A 20,176-nucleotide genomic window follows, 5' to 3' on the forward strand; every position below is an offset into this window, starting at 1 on the left:
GCCCCTCCCTCTCCTCCCTCTCCTCCCCATCCCCTCGCCTCTCTCCACCTCATTTGCACCACCTCATTTTCATCCCCTCATCATCTCCTCACCCTGCCGTATAATCTCCTCTATCTACCCCTTCTGTCAATCCCCTCTACCCCCTCCTGTCACTCCCTTCTATCCTAACAGCGCCTACTATCTGTCCCTCCCTTCTTCCTTTCTTTTGTTACTATACTTTCTCTAATTCCTTTTCCTTTGTTCCCGCTCCCATTGCAAGGAACAGCTCTAGCTGACTTGCCCGGTACCCTGCAGATGAACAGGATAGTTAACACCACTGTGCGCAAGGTTTTTCACCCCCTTGCGCCAAGGCGCAGTGGGGTTTTCCTAGCTAGACATATGGTAGCAGAACCGCATATCCATTGGATGAAAGCGGAGTATAATAAATAATAATAATAATAACACAATCATTCTAAGCAAGTCTCTTATATATTTAAATGCTATGTCATCTGTGAATAAACAAGAGCAGAGAAAAGAATAGCTCTCATCTTAAAATATAAATGAGAGTGAAAGAAGTAAGAAGTTAGTTGAAGATTTGAATAGAAGATGTAAATAAACATGATTATAATTTCTATCATTGTAAATAATTTAATCAATATATGATCAATGATAAACAGTGATTTTCTTTACTACACTTTTATAAATATTCAGTTGATAAAAAAGTATAAGCTTCAGTGTATTTCTTTCTCTGAATTATATAAATTCAATGAATTTGATGATTTAAGAGGATTCATCTTCTACAACATGGTAAGATTTAATGTCAATGTAGAAGAATATGAGAAAAAAAATGTGTATATATACAATGTACAAAATTTTAAATATGATTTAATACTCAATTTATTATGATTTACAGAATTTGAAATCTTGTTGAATGCTTGCAATTGTTGCTTTATTTTTTTTAGAAAATGAGTGTGTTTATAAAAAAGATGTTGATAAAACTGCTGACCTCACTCAAATATCAGTGAAAATGTTCAAGCTACTAACACATCAAACATGTGCCCCGGTGGCCGAATGGGTAATGCGGCTACCAGGTAGCGCCTTGGCGTGAGGACTCAAGGCGCGTGGGTTTAAAACCCATAAGGGGACAACATTACATCTAAAGCCAACTTCTCAGCTTCTAAAATAAAGAAATGTGAACTTGTTTAATTATATGTTTTTAAATATTGAAATGAGCTATCAACAGATGTGAACTAGATATCTTCAGATGAATCTACTATCTGATTTAATTTATTGTTTCTGAGTTGCAAATCTGTATTGTGAGTATTAAATTCTGTTTTTCATTAATTTTTCTATGTTTCTGTTATATTCTTGATGTTATTCAACATTAAACATTCCTTTTATACAACCAACCTTGTCTGTATTTAACATTACACAAGAACTCGTCATAAACACTGCTTGCATACCAGTATAATGAAAGAATAATAATAATAATAATAATATATCAAAATACTCTTTGTACTTTATAATTTTCTTTTCTTTCAGATTCAGAATCAGTTGAACAATAGATTTTAAAATGTTAATGAAAAAAATCTTTCATAAAAATCTTTATTATTAAATAATCTAATATTTATTTAAAATTATTGCATTGACACTAACTTTAACTTGTTGTATTAAAATAAAGATTAAGGTTTACACATTTTTAACTGCATGAGAACTAAATCATTCAATAAAAAATCATAAAACTCACATATATAATATCTGATAATTTATTTTAAATAACGTAACAGAAGGCAGATAAAAGAATCAATTACAAAGAAAAAAAACTGTTATAAAATTAAAAACATAAGAAATTATATATTTGAACAATACTCATATATAAAATAAATATGTAAAGAAATGTTCATTGAAAATTTTATCTGTGCTAGATCTCTATTACACAATATACTGATTAGTATGAAAATATCATATGAATAATTTCACATATATAATAATGGCTGATTATAGCTGATATTAGACACATTTCAAAATGTCATTTTTATACAAAATTAAATCAAATAAGAAAGATTGTTACAATAAAAAATATTTACACAAACTCTGTATTGTAACTATCTAACAAATATAGAACTGCTTAGATAAATATATATATATAGCATTATAATAAACAATAAATCTAATAATTATATAATTTCATCAATTGTTGGAATTATAATTTATTGATTTAATGTTTTAGTATGAAACTTTAACTTTATTATACTATAACTATATTATAATAACATAATATAAATTTAACTTTTTCATTATTTTATAAATTATAAATTCCTATGCTTTTTTCTTTTTATTTATTTCAAATAATTGTTAACAAAAATTAAATTATCATAAAATAAATTGTAATATTATATTGAAATAAATAATATTCATCATGAATATTAATATTATATCAAATTTCATTTTAAATATTATTTTTTATATAATGACTCAATCGATATTATCAGTAGTAAGTATATAATATGATTTTTTAATTTATTAATTATACTATTAAAATAATTATTAATAATTAATTTTATTTATTAATAAAGGAAACTATATCTTCTACTATTGATAAAAAAATTTCTGATATAAATAATATTATAAAGGATATAAAATCAGATATTGAAATATATCAAAAAAATAATAATTTGCAAGATTTAACATCATCATTTGAAAATGAAGATGATGATTTTAATGATTTTATATTAAATAAATTAAATTGTAAGTTAAAATCCTTATTTATTACACTAAATAATAAAAATTTAAAATAATATTAATATAATTTTTTTATAAAGTATTACAGTCTATAAATGAACCAGATATGGTTTTAACCTCCAGAGCTTGGTATTGTCCTGAAATTCCATGTGCAAATGAAGAAGATTGTAAAAAAAATCATATTGGAGGTCGATTAGAGTGTAGAGGATGTAATTATTCACGGGGTATTTGGGGATGGTGTATTGATTAAATTAAAGGGAAAATAATTTAATTATTAGTTAATTATGATGAAGGTAAAAGATTGATTTATTATAACTATTTAATAAATATTGTTTTTGATATTACAGTGGTTTAATTTTTCAATACTTTTATTTAAATATATTCGTAAGATTCTATTATAGTAGAGAAATGGCGTTAATAGAGTGCGTGCAGTAGACAAAAATCTTCAATATTAAAGGGCAATTGACTTAAATATTATATATTTTTTACCTTTGAGTTATCTACTTATCTTTTATTTATCTTTCAATTTAGTTATCTGATTATCTATCTTTCTCTCTACCTTTCAATACATCTATTTACTCAATATGCAATTAATCTCTATAGGAATAAATATTATTATATAGTTTGTTGAACCCCCTAAGGCATCCGCAAGCGGCCCGACCGCCACCGCCGCCGCCGCGTCACATTTAAATGTCTGCCGAATATGGTACTCACACGTAGCAGCTAGATCTTTAATAATAACAACCACTTTTAATTACAACATTGCTACTTTTCTATTTAACAATGTTAACTTACTAGATAATTATTTGATTGTTTGTCTGTTTATTTATTTGTTTATTTGTTAAATCAGTAATATAGAAAAATTATATCTATTTATAGTGATATATATTAATAATATGTTAATAATATTTAATGATAATAAGTAATAATATATTTCAATAATATCTGATGATATCTAATTATATAATTAATATAACTTTATATTTTCGCTTTAATTCACTCAGCTATATATTTTATACAGTTTTAATGATATAATATTATATTTAACTTAAAGTTATTTAAAAATATTGTTTATTTTTTTAAATTTAAAGTTTGTTTACTCACTTTTTAAAGAGAGTTGTTGCAAGAAGATTATTTCTAATATTATTATAAATTGAAATACTTTTTTAAATTTATTCTCTGTATTTTAAAATTGAAAGTATAAATATATTATTATTAAAAATTAAAGCTGAATTCAATAGTAATTATATTAAAATATAAATAAGATTGTTAATATCTAATATTTAAACAGATTTCATATTATTCTTAGTTTAATTCAATTTTAAGATTAAATTGATTTTAAAAAATTATTTGAAATATCGTATAAAGTTGATTGATTTAAAATAAACCATATTATATTTTACAGTTATACTATATTTTATTTATCATAACGAAAGAATCAAAAAGAAATATAAGTTAATTGATCATTTAATTTGATGCTATTTATTAATAATTGAAGTTGTTGTTACTGTCTATTTACTTTTGAGCATTTTGTGAATAAATGAATAAATGCAAAACATGTGAGACTGCAGTGGTGAGCAGAACACCAGCGGGGTTTAATGGAGTTAGGCGCCAACAGTTGAAAAAGCAAATATTTAAACATACCTTTATATTTATTAGTAGTTGTAAGGTGAATTGATATGAGTAGAGTACTCTCAAAGTTTATTTAAAGTTTGTTTTATTGAAGTCAAAGCATCTCTACCTTCTACAGCCAGGGATGCATGTATACAGAAAGTGAGGAGATAAACTGATCTGCAAAATGATAGCAACCAACATCACACACAAAAGTCGGTATTCGGGATATCTACGTAGCAAGTTATACATACGTTGAAAGGGCCAGCAAAAATACGAATCAGAAACATAAGTTGTGGACTTCCGATATATCAAAGAAAACAAGTAAGCGAGAGGGACAACAAGAGCGGCTTCCCATAACATATGACTCCATTTGGCAAAGATGTAAATATTAACATAGTTACACCAGATCCATATGCTGTTAGAAAGAGGCAAAACGAATTGGTGAAGATATTTCAACAAGATAGAAGAACATGCATGGCAAAAAAAGATAGAAGTTTCTTGCAATTGCCCGATTTCCTCTTAAGTCATTGGTCACCATCGTTGGCGACGACAGCCACATACTCACCGATAGAAAGAACTTGGGTTTGTATTTACGTTTGAAGAAGCGGATTGTGTGCCGCCGATGGTGTGATGGGGCTGGTACCCTTCACTGGCAGGTCCCGGTCTCACACCAGCAGGGACAATAGGATACGGAGGCTGACCCGGGGTACCTGATGGGAGGCCAGGTGGAGGTGCATTGTTAGGCTGAGGCGGAATAGATGTAGAGAAGTTTTGCTGTTGTTGGCGATGCTGAAGTGGATGCGATTGAGAGGGATAAGGTAGATTAGCAGATTGAGTTTGCGGTGTGGAAAGACCGACGGGCGAATATGATGCGGAAGAAAAGTCTGGAGGCTGCTGCGACTGTGGCTTGTGCTGCGAGGCAGATGGTTGAGTCTGGTAGCCTGGGGAATGATAGGAGTGTCGATTATTTAGTGGAACGGTGTCTTGTGGGGGTTCATACACCGATGTCGCAAGCTCTTGAGGGTAGTCGGAGACACTTCAGAATGGCTCTGAACAATACTGTTTGCCCCGTACTCGTCGGATGGTAATGGTTGTTGGGGCTGCGACAAATGTTGTGAACCGCTGGGAGTTCGTTGTCTGGTGTCGGATGTCTGTCCATTGTTTGGGTAAGGAAGTGGAACTTGTTCAGAACTGTAGAGTGGGGTTTGAGCAGCTTGAAAAGGTTTCTGGCCCTCTATATGCCATTAGACGCAGGAAGTGACACTGGTCAGAAGGGAAAGTCCCGAAAAGAACGAAAAAGGGGGTAAGAAAAAATATTTCATACCTTGCGGGCGAGCGGTATAGTAACGCTGCGGATCATCTTGTGGAGGGCCTTGGGGATATCCCACGGACGTATTTTGCAATGGGTAACCGTACGTAGTCTTTGGCAGCCGTCCATAGTATGGTTGTGCTGGATGAGCCATCGAGGCGTCAAGAAGGGATTCGTAGTCTCTTCGAGCTTTGATGAACTTTTCATTAAGTTGCGTGAAATCATCTTTGAAAATGTTAGCATAGCTTGATGAGATGAAATTAAACCAAAAGGTTTACCTTTTTTCTGCGAGTATTTGCCAATCAATTCGATAAGCTTTGGCCGTATAGCCAGGGTCGAATGGTACAGAGTGGTGATTTCGTCATTGTCCTGAACATTCAATTCTGAACTGCTGGTGCTCAACAGGGTCAACAGCTTCTCCACATTTTTTATTTCGGCGAAAACTTCGGATTCCATTTGGGCTTCTCTTTGGAGTTCCTCTTGCGTTGGATCTGATAGTTTCTCAACATAGTTCAGAGGGAAGATTCCAGTTTGACCGCGCAAGGAACCTTTCCACCAATCCTTGTAGACGGATTCGAGAACAGCAATAACGTCGCCCTTGCGGAACTGGAGCTCTCCAGGCTCAGATGGCTGAAAGTCATAAAGGGCTCGAACCCGAGAAACGGTGGCTGCGGTAGTTCCTGATGGAACAGGGTGGAGGGCTGCCAGCGCGCTCTGATTTTCCTGGCTGGAAGTAGACTGTGCAGTGTTTGTGCTCTGGGTCGTGGAAGGCTTATCCTTAATAGACAATGCGAGCGCAATTTGAAGTTCTTCCTCCTCCTTCTGTCTATCAAAGTCGGTAATTTGCCGCTTCGTTGGTTTCGATGGGGGTTGGAGATTTGGATCTGTTCAAATTAACTGTTAAACAGGAAAATGGAACCAAGAAACAGCTACAAAAAAGCTCGCGCAAAAGAACATCCTACCTACTTTGTGACTTGAGTTTCATATAAGCTTGTTCCATTAAGCCGAAATCAGGATTGTTCGAAAACATTTCTGTCCATTCTTCCATTCGTTCCAGTATCTTCGCTTTTACTTGTTGGTGGGTATTCTATTGACCATGAATCGATTAGCAAATGACGTGAACGATATGCAATAGCGAATAAAATAGCAATCTAACATACCCGATCATTTGCAAGACGTAAAAGGGAATCCGTGAAGCTTCTTGAGGCCAGCTCACGGTGCATTTTCACCCCACAATTCTGCGAAAGAGCATTGGCAAGCTGGTTTGATTAGCGAAAGCCTCACAAACAAATCATGAACCATGAACGTACTTCCAAAGTATAAAGTTGAACGTTGGCATTCCGATGCGCGATTCGCTTTATCAATGCAGCAACAGCATCTTTTGCGCTGTGAATCCCGATGATCAGAGTTAGTCGGTATAAAAACATCGAATAATTCTAATTTCCCGCAAACACTCCAGAGCCATACCCCGTATCCTCACCACCGACTTTATCACAAACATCCTGTAGACCATCGTTTTATCAGCAATCAGGCAATTTTGGGCAAACCTGATTCAATCCTTCCTGTGATAACGTACAAGAATAAATTCCCAATTTTCCGACGTCAAGTTCTCATCCGTTGCCTTGGCTATTGGAAATTCATTAGCCTGTGTATAAGCCATGTATAGGAACTATAAGGATGGGATAACACTCACCAACGGCGTCGTCGAAGGCATTTTGTTGCATGCGAAACATGGTTTGATCCTGCGGTTGAACAGGTTAGGGGGAGAAGCCCAGGAGGATGGATCTGTTGACTGAATGACCGATGGCGTATATTCAAGTGGCCCCGGTCAATGGAACGAGCGTGTGGCGCCGAATAACCAAATATCGTATTTGTAGATGGGAACGAAGGTGACGGGACCGAGGCCAAAAGCGCATATGTGACGGTTTGCAGGCAACAAGGTTCCTGGCGGCAGCACTTCGATGTCTGTAATCCGGAAGCTCGGTTTAAAACGGCGTTGGACTTGGGCAAGGATATCGCGCGTAGATGAAGTGCGGTGATGATGCGGTGATGATGCGGTAACCTTGGAAAGCAGCCTTGTTCTCAACGTGGAGAGTGGACCTTATAATATGACAAACTATGTATCCCATGTGACCGACCACACATGGACATCTTATCATTCCCCTCCACACTGCGTTACGTACCTTCGTCCGCTAAGAAACTGCCCAACTAATAAATTTAGCACCATTAACTTATTTGAAATTTAACATGTGTGGCAGAGTCCTCAGAGGTATTATCAAAAAATGCAACGAAGCGCTACAGAATACGGCCGAACTTCGCAGACGCGCAACAAACCCAAGTTCTTATCATTCACCCCTCCCATAAGAATTCTAATAAACTCTTTCCGCCTCTGCCTATGCGCTAGAATAACCGGTCCACTTTATAAACAACTGACACAGATGCGACGTAATATATTTTATTCTATCAGCCTTATGTAGATAGGATGATGATGGTACGAAATGTGCAATTCAGTCGCATCAATACTTTAATTAAAATGGAGAAGGGTCAAAGAAGGGGCAGGGGAATAGACAAGTTGACATGGTATCTGCATTTCCTCGATAAGCTGCAGCATATACTTTATACTGTAGCTGTCAATGGAACCGGACGCCATAAACCACATGTTATGTTCTAAGCCAAGAGATTCAAGGTAAGGGAAAGAGGAAAGAAAAGAAAAGCGATCTAGTTTCGTGATGATCTTGACGACGGAAATCAAAGGGTTGAAGACCGAAACAGAAAAGCAGGTGGATTGTATGGGATCAAAATATAAAAAAGGGACAAACATTCATACTATGGCAAGTCATCGTCAAAAAATAAATCAGGATGTGGCCTAGATTGTGTATACTTGAGCGGACACGTTTGGTGGCGACATGTAAGTGAAAGACGGATAGACGTAGGGTCAATTTTAGATCAAGCGCGCTCTATATTTAGTGTAGGCCGCAGATAATCTTGCAGTGAAATAACATATAATGTCAAGAAGCAAGAATTGAACCGGCGAAAACCACGCGGCCACTGGCCCATCTAAAATCGCAAGTCTGGGATCCGGGGCAGTAAATACCAAGGCATAAGGTAATGTCATGGAGATGAAAAATAAAATAATAAAATGTAGGGCAAGAAATCCACGGGTATCACATCGTGAGGAGTGAAATATGAGGATTTTGAGCGTGGCTATTCGACTGAGCATGAGGCTGGACAATGGAGAAGGAAAGACTAGCCACTTCCTTTCTGGGCCTTCTCTTGAGCCCTGCTTATCCGGGCTGCTCTAACAAGAGGCGCAAGACTCGGAAGAGGTTCGCATAGGGACATGAAATTGTGCTGCGCGAGTTTCGTTAGCAAATAGTAGATATCAAGTGAAAGAGGCGGAACACTCGGAATGAAGAGTCCTCTTACCTTGAGTAAATCATGGGCAGAGGCCCTTTTCTCTGGATCAACCCTCAAGGCAAAATGCAAAAATTCTCGGAAAACAGGTGACAGATTTTGTTCATCTTTAATTGTTGGGGTGCCATTTGTCGCAATCAGATAGAGAGCACGCAGCGGTGATTCAGTGAGATAAGGGGGCTCCCCCTCTATCATTTCAATTGCCATAATACCTAAGCTCCAGATATCAACTTTTCGCCCGTATTCTTTGCGCGTAACAACTTCAGGAGCCATCCAATACGGAGTTCCAACCATTGTATTGCGTTTATTTTGAGAGTCATTAATTTGAGCACAAAAACCGAAGTCGGCTAACTATTTATCAGCTGTGAGGAGACAATAAGGGAGGTATGTGAAGTCTTACTGAGTTTGATATTGCCATCCAGGGAGAGAAGGATGTTATCGGACTTAATATCTCGATGGATAACACCTTTCGAATGGAGATGTTGTAACCCATTGAGGGTCTAATTAGTTAGTGCGGTTACTTTGCATTACGGGGAACTTGAAAAGGTGTTAGAAACATACCTCTCTACACACTGCCGCAATTTGGCCTTCTGTCATAATGTTGAAGGTAACAACATCTGTTAAACTTCCCCCTTCCATATATTCCATTATAACCCAGAGGTCCCCGCCATGCAGATAGCTGTCCATGAAATTCACGACATTTTTGTGCTTACTGTCCTTCATTACAAGAATCTCATTGATGATCAGGTCTTTCTTGGGCTGGAGTTCAAGGTTCATTTGTTTGATCGCGACACATTTGTTGGTCCCATTCTCATAAGCGGTATACACGCCGCCGGATGCACCCTGTCCAATTTTATTTAAATTCCTATACTTGCGGGTGGGGTCGCCGCTCGAGCAAATTGCATTTAGCCGGGCCCTGATGTCAAGCCCGTTGCTCTGGCGTGGTCGTTGGCGCGGCCGGGGAGATGGACCAAGGTGACCTTGTTGGTGTGGTGCCTGCTGTATAACAGGTGCTTTTTGCGAGAACTGCTGGTGGGTAGTGGGTGGGATGAATTGCTGGCGTTCGGGCCATGGAGGTGCCGAATCTGTTAGCCCAGTTGTTTCTTGCTGTTGCTGCTGCTGTTGTACGGAAGGAGGGACATGTTGCAGGTGCATGCGTGGCGGTTGTGGCTGAGACTGTAGCCCTTGCTGTTGGCGTTGACTTCTTGATCGTTCAAGCTGTTTATGGGATACGGCATGTTGAGCAACAGTAGTGGCTTGCTCCTGGAGCTGTTGATATTGAGTGGGAGCCGTTGCTTGTGCCAGGGCGTTTCCTTCGAAACTTGCGTCATTGGCATTCAGATTAGATGGACTAGGATGCGTTTCAAGAGGCAACTGGCCAGATTCCGCAGTTGGGCGCGCCGCAAAGGACTGTGCAGGCAGCTCATGTGCCGGCCGATTGGAACCACTGTTGGGCTCCTTTGAAACTGGAGGCAGCGGGGCAGGTCGAACAGGAATCAAATTATTAGTTGGAACGCCTGGAGGTTTTGGAGCAGCGCGGTTTGGTACTCTACTAGACAGAGAGTTTGTTTTGTTAGGGGGTAGAGGTTTCGCGCTGGATGAGGAGCGTGGAATTGGCGGTGGTGCCCTGGGATTTTCGAAGCTCCCTTCGTGGTTTTGTGGGAATCTGGGGCTGATCGGCGGAGAGTTTATGGCGTGGAGCTGTGTATATGGGCCGGGGCTCAGCGCACCAGATGCACTTTTTGAACCAGGCCCAATCTCGTTATGTTCGTGGGCCACGGCATGGTCAAATTTATGCCAAACGTCATCTTCATCCCGACCACCAGCGTTTTTCTCGTAAAACTTCATGATATCCACCATGGTTTGTGGATGTTGCTCTTGCTCCTTCCTTGAAATGCCGCTTTCTTGGAGCATACGCTGCCAGTCCTTCGGCAAGCCCTAAAAGGAAATAAAAGACGGTGTTAGTTGTTGTTGTTATTTGATAGCGGGGCAAAAACTATAATCCCCCACCCAAGGAGGAAACAGAATTGTTGGCCCCATGAAGCCTTTACCTCCCTAAATTGAAGTTAAAAAAGGAATATATAAAGAACATACCGTAAATTGACCGGTCTCATTATCATACCCGACATGTGTGACGTGAACGGGGTTCTCCGGGGCCGAGATTTTGATGTTTCGAGGAGAGCCCAGCATGCTATTCATAAAATTGGAAAACCCTGTCTTCCGCCTACTCAAACCGATTCTACCGACGCCACCATTTCCACCTCCGCTCTCATCAGAATATCGATTTGAGGATGAAATGGTTCCGCCATCCTCAGTAGGAGAGGTAGAGGAGGGGTCCATAGATTGCGGGAGTGGTGTGAAGCTCGTGGACTGCCCCAGCGAGGGATTTAAAGAACCAGGGTCGGGACTAGTGTGGTAAGAGTGTAGGAGAGGGGGACGGCTTGCAGACTGAGGCTGGTCGCCTGGCTTGGATGAATCGAGGGCGTTGAGCATAGTCCGCGCGTCGAAAGGACTCCCGATTAAATCATCGGAACTTCGATCAGTAAAAGAATGCCGATGGCTATATTGAAGGCGGGATTGAACAGAAATGTTGGACGCGGAGGCGCCAATATCGCTCGTAATAGCTGTGTTGAGGGCTGGCGAATGGCGGGCGCTGTTCCGATCGAGAGAGGATGAGGAGGAACCAAAGACGTTGGATCTGGTTCGAAGGTGTTCAGAGCTAGAACCAGCGTGGGAGCGGGGATACACGGGGGCGGAAGGGTGTCTTCGAAGAGAAGTAACACTTGGCTGTTTTCTGAGCGACCAGGAGCTTGAAGAGAGTTGATGAGGATGTTTGTGAAGTTTGGTGGAAGGACGTCGTTGTTGTTTGGGCGGGGGGTTTGCTTGATCCATATCCCTGGAATCAAGGATCGGTCGACAACAACCACGAACACAGCCAACAGGAGAAGATCACGACGGAAACGGCCGTGAGAGAATACCCGGCAAAGAAGACAGGGAGAGTGTGCGGATGGGGTTGAGTGACAGAGCTGAAATTACAACGTCCAGCGGTTGGCAGGGAATGGAACAACGAGATGTTTCAAAGAGACGATGGGGAAAGCCGGCAACCACAAGCGATTAAAGGGCGAGTGAAATGTGTGGCCCGAGTGAGATGATGGGCTTTTGGGCACGAAGCCACGCTGGGTGGGAGGAACTAACCTCGCCGTCGGTTTCGAGGCAGCCAGTCCGCGCGCCCAGACGGAATCAATGCTTAGCTAGGTATCAAATAACTACACTGGCGAAGGCAGGGCACGGATTGGCGCGCGAGATAGGAATGAAAACGGTACGCAGCAGAACTGGGAAATGGGCAACCCAAGAAAGGGGTGTGGTTTGTGCTGCGTGCTGCGTGCTGCGGCGCTGCGGCGTGCGACAGGGAAGAAGGTCGGGGGGTTCGGTGATGGGTGACCTTGGTGAGGGATGAAGTTGGCTGAGAAGACAACGGGCCCAGCCCTTGTATGGTTATTATCAACTACTCGGAGGAGATAGCACGGAACGACAGGGATGCCGTACGCGTGACGATAACGTAAGGGCTGTGGATGTAAGGACTGTATTTTGCCGGTTGGACAAAGGAGCGGGAGAAGGAATGCCAGTTCACACCACGTCGTGAACTGACTATTGAGGCCGCATGTGAGACGATCTTGAAAACCGCATACTACTATTTACTAGTAACTCGATGTGTAGTAATTATTCCACCGCTTCCAAATTCTTCAGTGCTCAGTTGAATGTGGGTTGAAAAAAGGTTGAACCGTGGTTTTAAATCCCAGCCGAAAAAGTATGACTAATACATTTTGGGTGGAATGTGGGTGTCAACGCTGGTGTCAACGCTGGTGTCAACGCCCGACTTCAAATACACCACCTACAACTAGGCCGCACACTATTCTGTACGCCTACCACCTTATCGTCACATCAACCTCAATCGCATTGATAATTGCCTGCTCACCAACCGGATTCTTAGTACTGGGGTGAGAGTCCAAGAAATGTCATTTTTAAGATCATTGCTTGGAGACAGAGAGTTTAGTTAGTTAAAAGATGCATTAGTTAATAATGCCTTGTTATGAAATGTTTTGTTGGGCCTAGGCTACCTCATTACGGTCTAGCTAGCGCACTGCACATACATGTTTAACCATTCTCCAGCCGAGATTTGAAACCGCATTCAACTTTTTTTTGGCCCCACGTTCGAGTGTGGGATGGTGATTGATTCTTAGAAGTTTTAAATCTATCTTCTCTGATTACTGATCTCGCGCTTCTTCAGTTTACACCATCTTTCATTCGTCACTTTATATTGTAAAATATTATTGAATATAGATACTTTTCATATAGATTCTTATGTAGTATAAAAACAACAATTCCGAGCACGGTTTCGTGGTTTCGTCCCCGCTACTTGGTGATCGAGCTCGTTTGCCCCAGTGGCCTAACAGAATATAATTACTTGATTTTTATATCAGTTACGGTAGTAAATTAGCCTTCTCTATAATAAAAAAAGTAATTGGCAAGATGATTTTATTAGTTGACCAGAAAAGTGATGATTACATCAATAAACTTGTAGTCATAAAAGAAACTTTATATATTATAGTAGATGTATACGGCAGATTGAATACCGAAAATATCATATCACACTTATTGAGAATATTGATGTTCAAAAATAATTATTCTTTCTTCCTGATTATACCGACAGTCCCCGACATCCCAAGAAACAATATACTACATATCTCTGGAAGCTCCTGTAAAAAGTTTTTGACTCACACTAAGAATTTAAACTGAAAGAACTTATGCTGGCATCAAGTACTATTTATTACCTTTAGGTATTCCTGTTCCATCTCCTAATTAACAGCACAAAGTTTCCATTCCTTACAATGACTAGTAGCTAGGTAAAATAGTTAGTTAGCTTGATAAATTTAGTCACCTCCCGATACAGCTAGCCCGCACCAACTGCAACGTATCTTCACAACTTCATATCCCACATTGAGTATATCCCAACGACAGCAGCTCTCTACCTGTCCCTCATTTTTACTGCCAATTTGGATCTGCTCCGACTTCTGTTATGGAGTGATCATTTTTTTCCGTCCCCTTCCGCATCTCTTGTGCTCCTTCTGTTCTGACCCTTTCCGGGTGGGCTGACCTCACGTCCATTTTTCCCTTCAGAAATCTTAGAGAGTATCTCGCTTGGCCCTACATATTGAACTGCTTCTATTTACTGTGTCGTATGTGTTTTACTCGAGCTAAGTGGACAGTCATCGCATCCGTTAATGCCAAGAAACAGTTTCCGAACCGCTGAATCAAGTCCCTCAGTTGATTTCCTAACTTTCTCCCGTCCTATCTTTCCCTGTCAGTCAGTATGGGCGGTCAGATCCTTGAGCCCCCTGCCAATGGAACATCCATGACGAGCACCATGTCGCCCGCAACCTTCCTTAGAGAGCAACATACCCGTGAAGACTCTCACAAGGTCACCGTCGAAGACGTCCCCGATGAGTATGACATCCAGCATCCATTGCCGTCTGCTTCTGCCGCGCCAGCCCCTGCGGCGTCACCAATATGCAGCGTTAGTGCCCATAACACTGTTGCCCATTCCGAGAAACCGTCTCCAGACACGGTACCCTTTTCGGCTCCCATCAAAACCGCTTCTCAGGAGAGCCCAATTTTTGATGTGCAATCCGAAGAGCTGTTCCCTGCATTGGGTGGAGCATCGAACTTGCGCCCGCCTCCAATCGTTCCAACGGCTTGGGGTGCGGGTAAATTGCCTGGCCGGAATTTAGCTATGGCTAACAGCTCATCCAACGGGGCACAATTGTCATCACATTTGTCAAGTGCTTCTTCTTCACGAATGCTGACACCAATTCCCGGTTTAGCTACATCCAGTTCCTTGAATCCTGCGTCAGGGGCTCCTAAGATCATGAGCATGCCAGGCAAACATGTCGAGCGGATTCGTTTCGCTCCTTCGCAGATGCTCCCACGGAGCCAGTTGAAAAAACCTATTAGGGATATCCTTCGGGATACCAGTAGAAGATTCAAGGCAGTTGTGGATATGTATAACGGCCCTGAGGAATCGATAATTTTCGAAGGCAAGGGATCCGTGGACGCTGTACGCCAGGCACTCAAGGAAGTTGCCCAACAAGTGGGTTCCAAAGTATGCATTTCTGAAATATCCGATGTTCTATGGGTCCAAGCTGACCACAAAAAACCTAAACAAAAATTCTATCTAAAAAGCAATCTGTGTGTGTTCCAATTCCAGCGTCCGCAAGGCCTCATATCATTGGTCGGCAAGGCGCAGTTGTGCAGGGCATCCATGACCGAACTGGTGCTCGAATCAATGTTGCTAGGCCAGGAGAGCCATCTCTCGCAGAGGATGACGACGACAGTGTTACTATAGATGTTCGCATTGAGGGTGATGCGGTGGCTGCAGAGATGGCGAGAAGAGAGATAGAGTCAATTTTAAAGGAAAGGTCGTTGAATATCACCTTACGGCTTAGAAATATTTCTCCTGAACTTTTCCCTTTCATTGCTGGTGCCCACAACGTACATTTGAACCAGCTTGAAGAGCGCACGAAAGCACGGATCAAAATCCCGCACTATGATACGTGGTCGCGACCTCCTCCATCTGAGGCCGCTGCTGGCCAAGTCAAATTTTCCCCTGATCCTGACAAACACATTCAAATTTCTGGTGAACGAAGTGCTGCACAAGACGCCCGCGCCGAGATTGAGAGGATTGCTGAGGAATTACATCGACAAATCACAGTTCGACAGCTGGCCATCAATCGAGGACAGCATCAGTTTGTTTTGGGAAATATGAATCGTTCATTGCATGATTTCTTAGCTCAGACTGGCTGCTCGATCGTGCTGCCACCCGCAAACGATGATACAGAATTTTTGACTATCATAGGGCCTCCCGTGCAAATCGAATTCGGAATTAATCGTGTCATGGACCTGGCCACCAGCATGCAAATGGCCAGTATTGATATATCCAGGCAGCACCCTGCAGCGCCTTCTGGTCCGCATGTACACGCCCGAGCTCTTACTTCCTACCTAATGCAACGACAAGCTATTAATAAGCTCGAGAGGCAATATGATGCACATATTGTTTTGCCCCCCGCGTCAGATGGCCCTGTTACTTGGGAAGTGTACTCAAGAGATGGAAAGAACACCATCCGCGCACGATCCGATATTATAAACCTAATACAGGCTCATCCGCCCTCTAAAATTGCACCATTGCTCATTGATCCATATTTTCATTCCCATCTTCGCTCTCGTGTTGGTCCCCAACTGAAGGACAGGTTTGGTGTGCATTTAGTTCTGCCAGAAGACCCGGATAGCTCAACCGTTGTACTCGTATATGAGGGACACGTGTGGGTCGCGGGGGAAAACGAACTACCAAGAATTCGCCCGCCGACAAGTGAGCTTTCCGTGTTTGAAAATGCATTGACTGAGGCAAAAAAATATCTTTTTGCGTCTTTGGGTAATCATCACAACATTTGCAACAAATTAGTTGCAGTTCCGTTAAGGTATTTTTCCCTTGCATGTTACTCGCACATTTCTCCCCCATTACCCTAGCTCAATCCCCTATTCGACAAATAAGCTTAGTACATATCTCAATTAGGTATCACGATAAACTCCGAAAATTCATCGACAAGCGACAACAAGCGAAGGGAGAGGAACATATCCCTATCGCCGTAAGTGTAACTAGAGAGCAGATACAGCTCCGTGGCCGTGCTTGCGAGGTCGAAGAACTCTCATCTGAAATTGAGATCTTCGTTCTGGAACAACAAAAGGACGATTTGGAGAGGGGTTACACACTCTCTTTTGAGTTCCCACAAAAGTATGCGAATATCTTGATCGGTAAAAGAGGCGAAAATATCAACAACCTCCGAGAGGAATTTGACGTTGACATCAAGGTGGAAAACGGTATAGTGGAGATCAGGGGTCCGAAAGTCAAAGCAAATAATTGCCGAGCCCGGATTACTGCCCTGGGCAAAAAGTTAGATGATGAGACTACATATGTGTTGAAAATCCCCCAACAGTATCATCGCGATTTGATTGGACAAAAGGGCAGCCAAGTCAACCGTCTGGAGGAGCGGTATAATGTTCGAATTCAGTTTCCTCGAGTCACTCGCCTTCTTTCCGCCGACGGCCAATCCCTAGTCGAAACTGCAAGTCAAAATGGGCACAACCGAAGCATTCGTCCTGCACAGGCCCATGACGAAGTTGTCATTCGAGGTCCTCGTAAAGGTGCGGATGAAGCTCGAGGAGAAATTCTTAGCCTCTACCAGTGGGTCATGGACCACTCACATTCGGATTTTGTGTCTGTCGCACAGAACCAAATTCCTATGTTAATCGGCCAAAAAGGTCGCGAAATGGATAGACTTCGAGCAGATACCGGTGCTCAGATTGATGTGCCTAGCGCGAATGACGCTCCTGATGCCGTTGGAAGGGTGACTATTAAACTGAAAGGGACAACAAAACAAGTTGCGGACGCCAAGAAATTATTGCTCCAGAGAGTCCAGGATTTCGATTCAACCGTTGTCAAAACCATCGATGTGGATAAGAAGCACCACAAGGCGCTGATCGGTGGTGGTGGTTAGTGCCCAACTATATATCACCCTTACTGATGTTGGTTAGTTAACTTATAGTAGGAGCCACTATTCGCAAGATTATAAGCGATGCTGGTGGGCCGAGCGATGGGAGTGCAGCCAGAATGGTGAAATTTCCCTCCCCAACGAGCCCTGATTCTATTATTCGCCTAGAAGGAAATTCTGCGGTTGTACAAAGAATCATTGCGGCAATCGAAGACTTTGTCCGAGAGAAGGATGACCAGATAATAGCATCTATTGACATACCCCAGGCGCAACATCGATTTTTAATTGGCCGGGGCGGAGAGGCTCGACGGAATATAGAGAGCCAGTTCAAGATAGTTCTTGATATTCCAAAACATGAGTCTGGGCGCACCGACATTAACATTAGAGGCTCAAGCGGTGCAGTCCAGGAGGCAAAAGCCTACATTCAATCTCTCGTCGAAGAGCAGCATGCTGATAGCATTTTGGTTCCAGGAAGTTTGCATCATATCATTGCTGAGAACGGTGCCTTGTTCCGCCGACTTCGAAAGGGATATCAAGTCAGCGTTGATCATGCTGGACACCACATCCCACCCCGTCCTGACCCATCAGACATCCGCAATGAAATCAACGGCCAGGATTCTCCTCTTCCCCTGATAACTGATGGCGCTTCCACCAACCCTACCACGCATTCCTGGAAGATGGTGGATCTGAACCCGACCGAATCAGCTGATTTACCTTCGGCAAAGGGAATTCCTTGGGTTTTCTCGGGCACACCAGAGAATGTCGCCAAGGCGAAATCAATTGTTGAAATGTCTCTCCAGACGGCCTCGCAGAATTTTGCCACCGGATATCTAATTCTCCCAGACCCGAAAAATTATCAATTCGTTATAGGACCAGGTGGCAGCACAATCAACGAGATTCGCAAACAAACGAACTGTAGGATCAATGTACCAAAGAACCAGGCTCGAGGCGAGGCTATTCAGATCAAGGGCCCACGGACTAGTTTGAATGTAGCTAAGGACATGATCTTGAAGGCGGTACTAACCAATGGAGGGAGATACGATGAAACCTCCTGTTGATCATTGGCTGACATGTTTTGAATACTAATATGTATATAGGTTTATATACCAGAAAACAATAGAGCGGGTGTCAAAAACCTTTTAACTCATATTTTCAATATACATTAAATTTAATTTCTTTTTACAATTTAGTAAAATATTTTTATTTTGATCGTTGTGTTGTAGTTGATGCTTTTGTAGAGGAATGTGTTATGTGACCCACTAGTCCGCAATAGGAAGCCGACGCTCGCCATGCGGTGTATGCTTACTACGAGGTAGTGTTGTAGATGGTGGTAACAAAAATAACAGTGACAATAAAATTTTCAATTTTTATTGATTTCCAATTGGTCTTTTGCTTCATTTAAAATGTTATATATATATATATATATATATATATATATTTAAATACCTAATAGATTATCAGCTATACTCTATACTATTGTAAGTACTTGTGCAAGGTTATCCGATCGCAAACTGATATCTTCGCAAGACGCCTAATGAATATCTAACATACAAGTTTGAACGCTTGGAATCCGCTTCATTTACGGAGGTTCATGTCAGAAGTGCTTGTCTGCCAAGGCACTATATAACACTACCAATTTGAATTTCCCACAATCTGTTTCATCATAAATATGTTCAAATCCACAGATGATATTTTTTCCTTTTCTTATTAAATTGTTTATCAAGATGGCTTTTAATACTGATATTGCAACACATTCTTTAGTGATTATTCTTAAATCTATTGTTCAAAAGATCTCTCTTAAAATATCTGGTATTACTGACATCTCTGTTCATACAATAAGTCATATATATACTCATGCAATTGAATGTAGATTTGATTCAAATATTTAATTCATTATCATTAAAAATATCTATTTTCAAGATGCTTCTCACTTCAGCAGATCTTTCAAACAGACATTTGAAGTTCAATAATAAATTATTTTTAAAGTATAAATCAATCACTACAGCTGTGAGAAGATCTGTGCTGATATTGCAAATGAACTCAGTTAAAAAAAAATTTAATATTTCAATTAAAACAATTCTGAGAATTCTGAGAGCAGCTGGATTTTAAAAGATAAAATTAATATGAAAATCTGATTTAATTAAAAAAATGAAAGAGAAATGATTTTAATTCTGGTTACTTTATAAGAATTGAATTCTTAATTTATTATTATTATTCTTCCGTTATACTCGTATGCAAGCAGTGCTTATAACGAGTCGTTGTGTAATGTTAAATACAGGCAAGAGTTAGTTATACAGAAAAAATGCTTAGTGTTGAATGATATTAAAAATATAACAAAAACATAGAAAAATTAATGAAAGACAGAATTTGATACTCATGATACAGATTTTCAGCTAAGAAACAATAAGCTAAATCAGATAATAGATTCATCTGAAAATACTTACTTGAAAAGTTCACATTTTTTTATTTTAAAAGCTAAGAAGTTGGCTCTGAATGTAATGTTGTCCTTTTATGA

At 40.6% G+C, this 20,176-nt stretch overlaps 4 protein-coding genes across 4 annotated transcripts; 2 read left to right on the forward strand and 2 right to left on the reverse strand.

Moving 5' to 3' along the window:
• Positions 1 to 2,449: 2,449 nt before the first annotated feature.
• On the forward strand, positions 2,450 to 3,026 carry HCAG_09014 (predicted protein; the record flags this gene model as incomplete). The annotated part of the gene is made up of 4 exons (XM_001536013.1): positions 2,450 to 2,473; positions 2,613 to 2,727; positions 2,802 to 2,888; positions 3,022 to 3,026. 4 exons carry the CDS (start codon positions 2,450 to 2,452, stop codon positions 3,024 to 3,026), a joined length of 231 nt encoding a protein of 76 aa, XP_001536063.1.
• A 1,870-nt stretch (positions 3,027 to 4,896) lies between these two features.
• HCAG_09015 (predicted protein) lies at positions 4,897 to 7,377 on the reverse strand (the record flags this gene model as incomplete). The annotated part of the gene is made up of 10 exons (XM_001536014.1): positions 4,897 to 5,276; positions 5,336 to 5,569; positions 5,660 to 5,869; positions 5,923 to 6,528; positions 6,611 to 6,731; positions 6,805 to 6,882; positions 6,955 to 7,030; positions 7,112 to 7,146; positions 7,221 to 7,270; positions 7,338 to 7,377. The coding sequence occupies 10 exons, from the start codon at positions 7,375 to 7,377 to the stop codon at positions 4,897 to 4,899; spliced, it is 1,830 nt and encodes a 609-aa protein (XP_001536064.1).
• Positions 7,378 to 8,890: 1,513 nt separating this feature from the next.
• HCAG_09016 (hypothetical protein) lies at positions 8,891 to 11,950 on the reverse strand (the record flags this gene model as incomplete). Its single annotated transcript, XM_001536015.1, has 5 exons — positions 8,891 to 8,995; positions 9,071 to 9,405; positions 9,459 to 9,558; positions 9,620 to 10,996; positions 11,153 to 11,950. 5 exons carry the CDS (start codon positions 11,948 to 11,950, stop codon positions 8,891 to 8,893), a joined length of 2,715 nt encoding a protein of 904 aa, XP_001536065.1.
• A 2,479-nt stretch (positions 11,951 to 14,429) lies between these two features.
• On the forward strand, positions 14,430 to 19,176 carry HCAG_09017 (conserved hypothetical protein; the record flags this gene model as incomplete). Its single annotated transcript, XM_001536016.1, has 7 exons — positions 14,430 to 15,218; positions 15,299 to 16,434; positions 16,581 to 16,590; positions 16,780 to 17,662; positions 17,716 to 18,677; positions 18,900 to 18,957; positions 19,145 to 19,176. 7 exons carry the CDS (start codon positions 14,430 to 14,432, stop codon positions 19,174 to 19,176), a joined length of 3,870 nt encoding a protein of 1,289 aa, XP_001536066.1.
• Positions 19,177 to 20,176: the final 1,000 nt, after the last annotated feature.

This window comes from Histoplasma capsulatum, genomic scaffold (assembly GCF_000149585.1).
Source record: "Histoplasma capsulatum NAm1 scaffold_15 genomic scaffold, whole genome shotgun sequence".
Lineage (NCBI taxonomy): Eukaryota > Fungi > Ascomycota > Eurotiomycetes > Onygenales > Ajellomycetaceae > Histoplasma > Histoplasma mississippiense.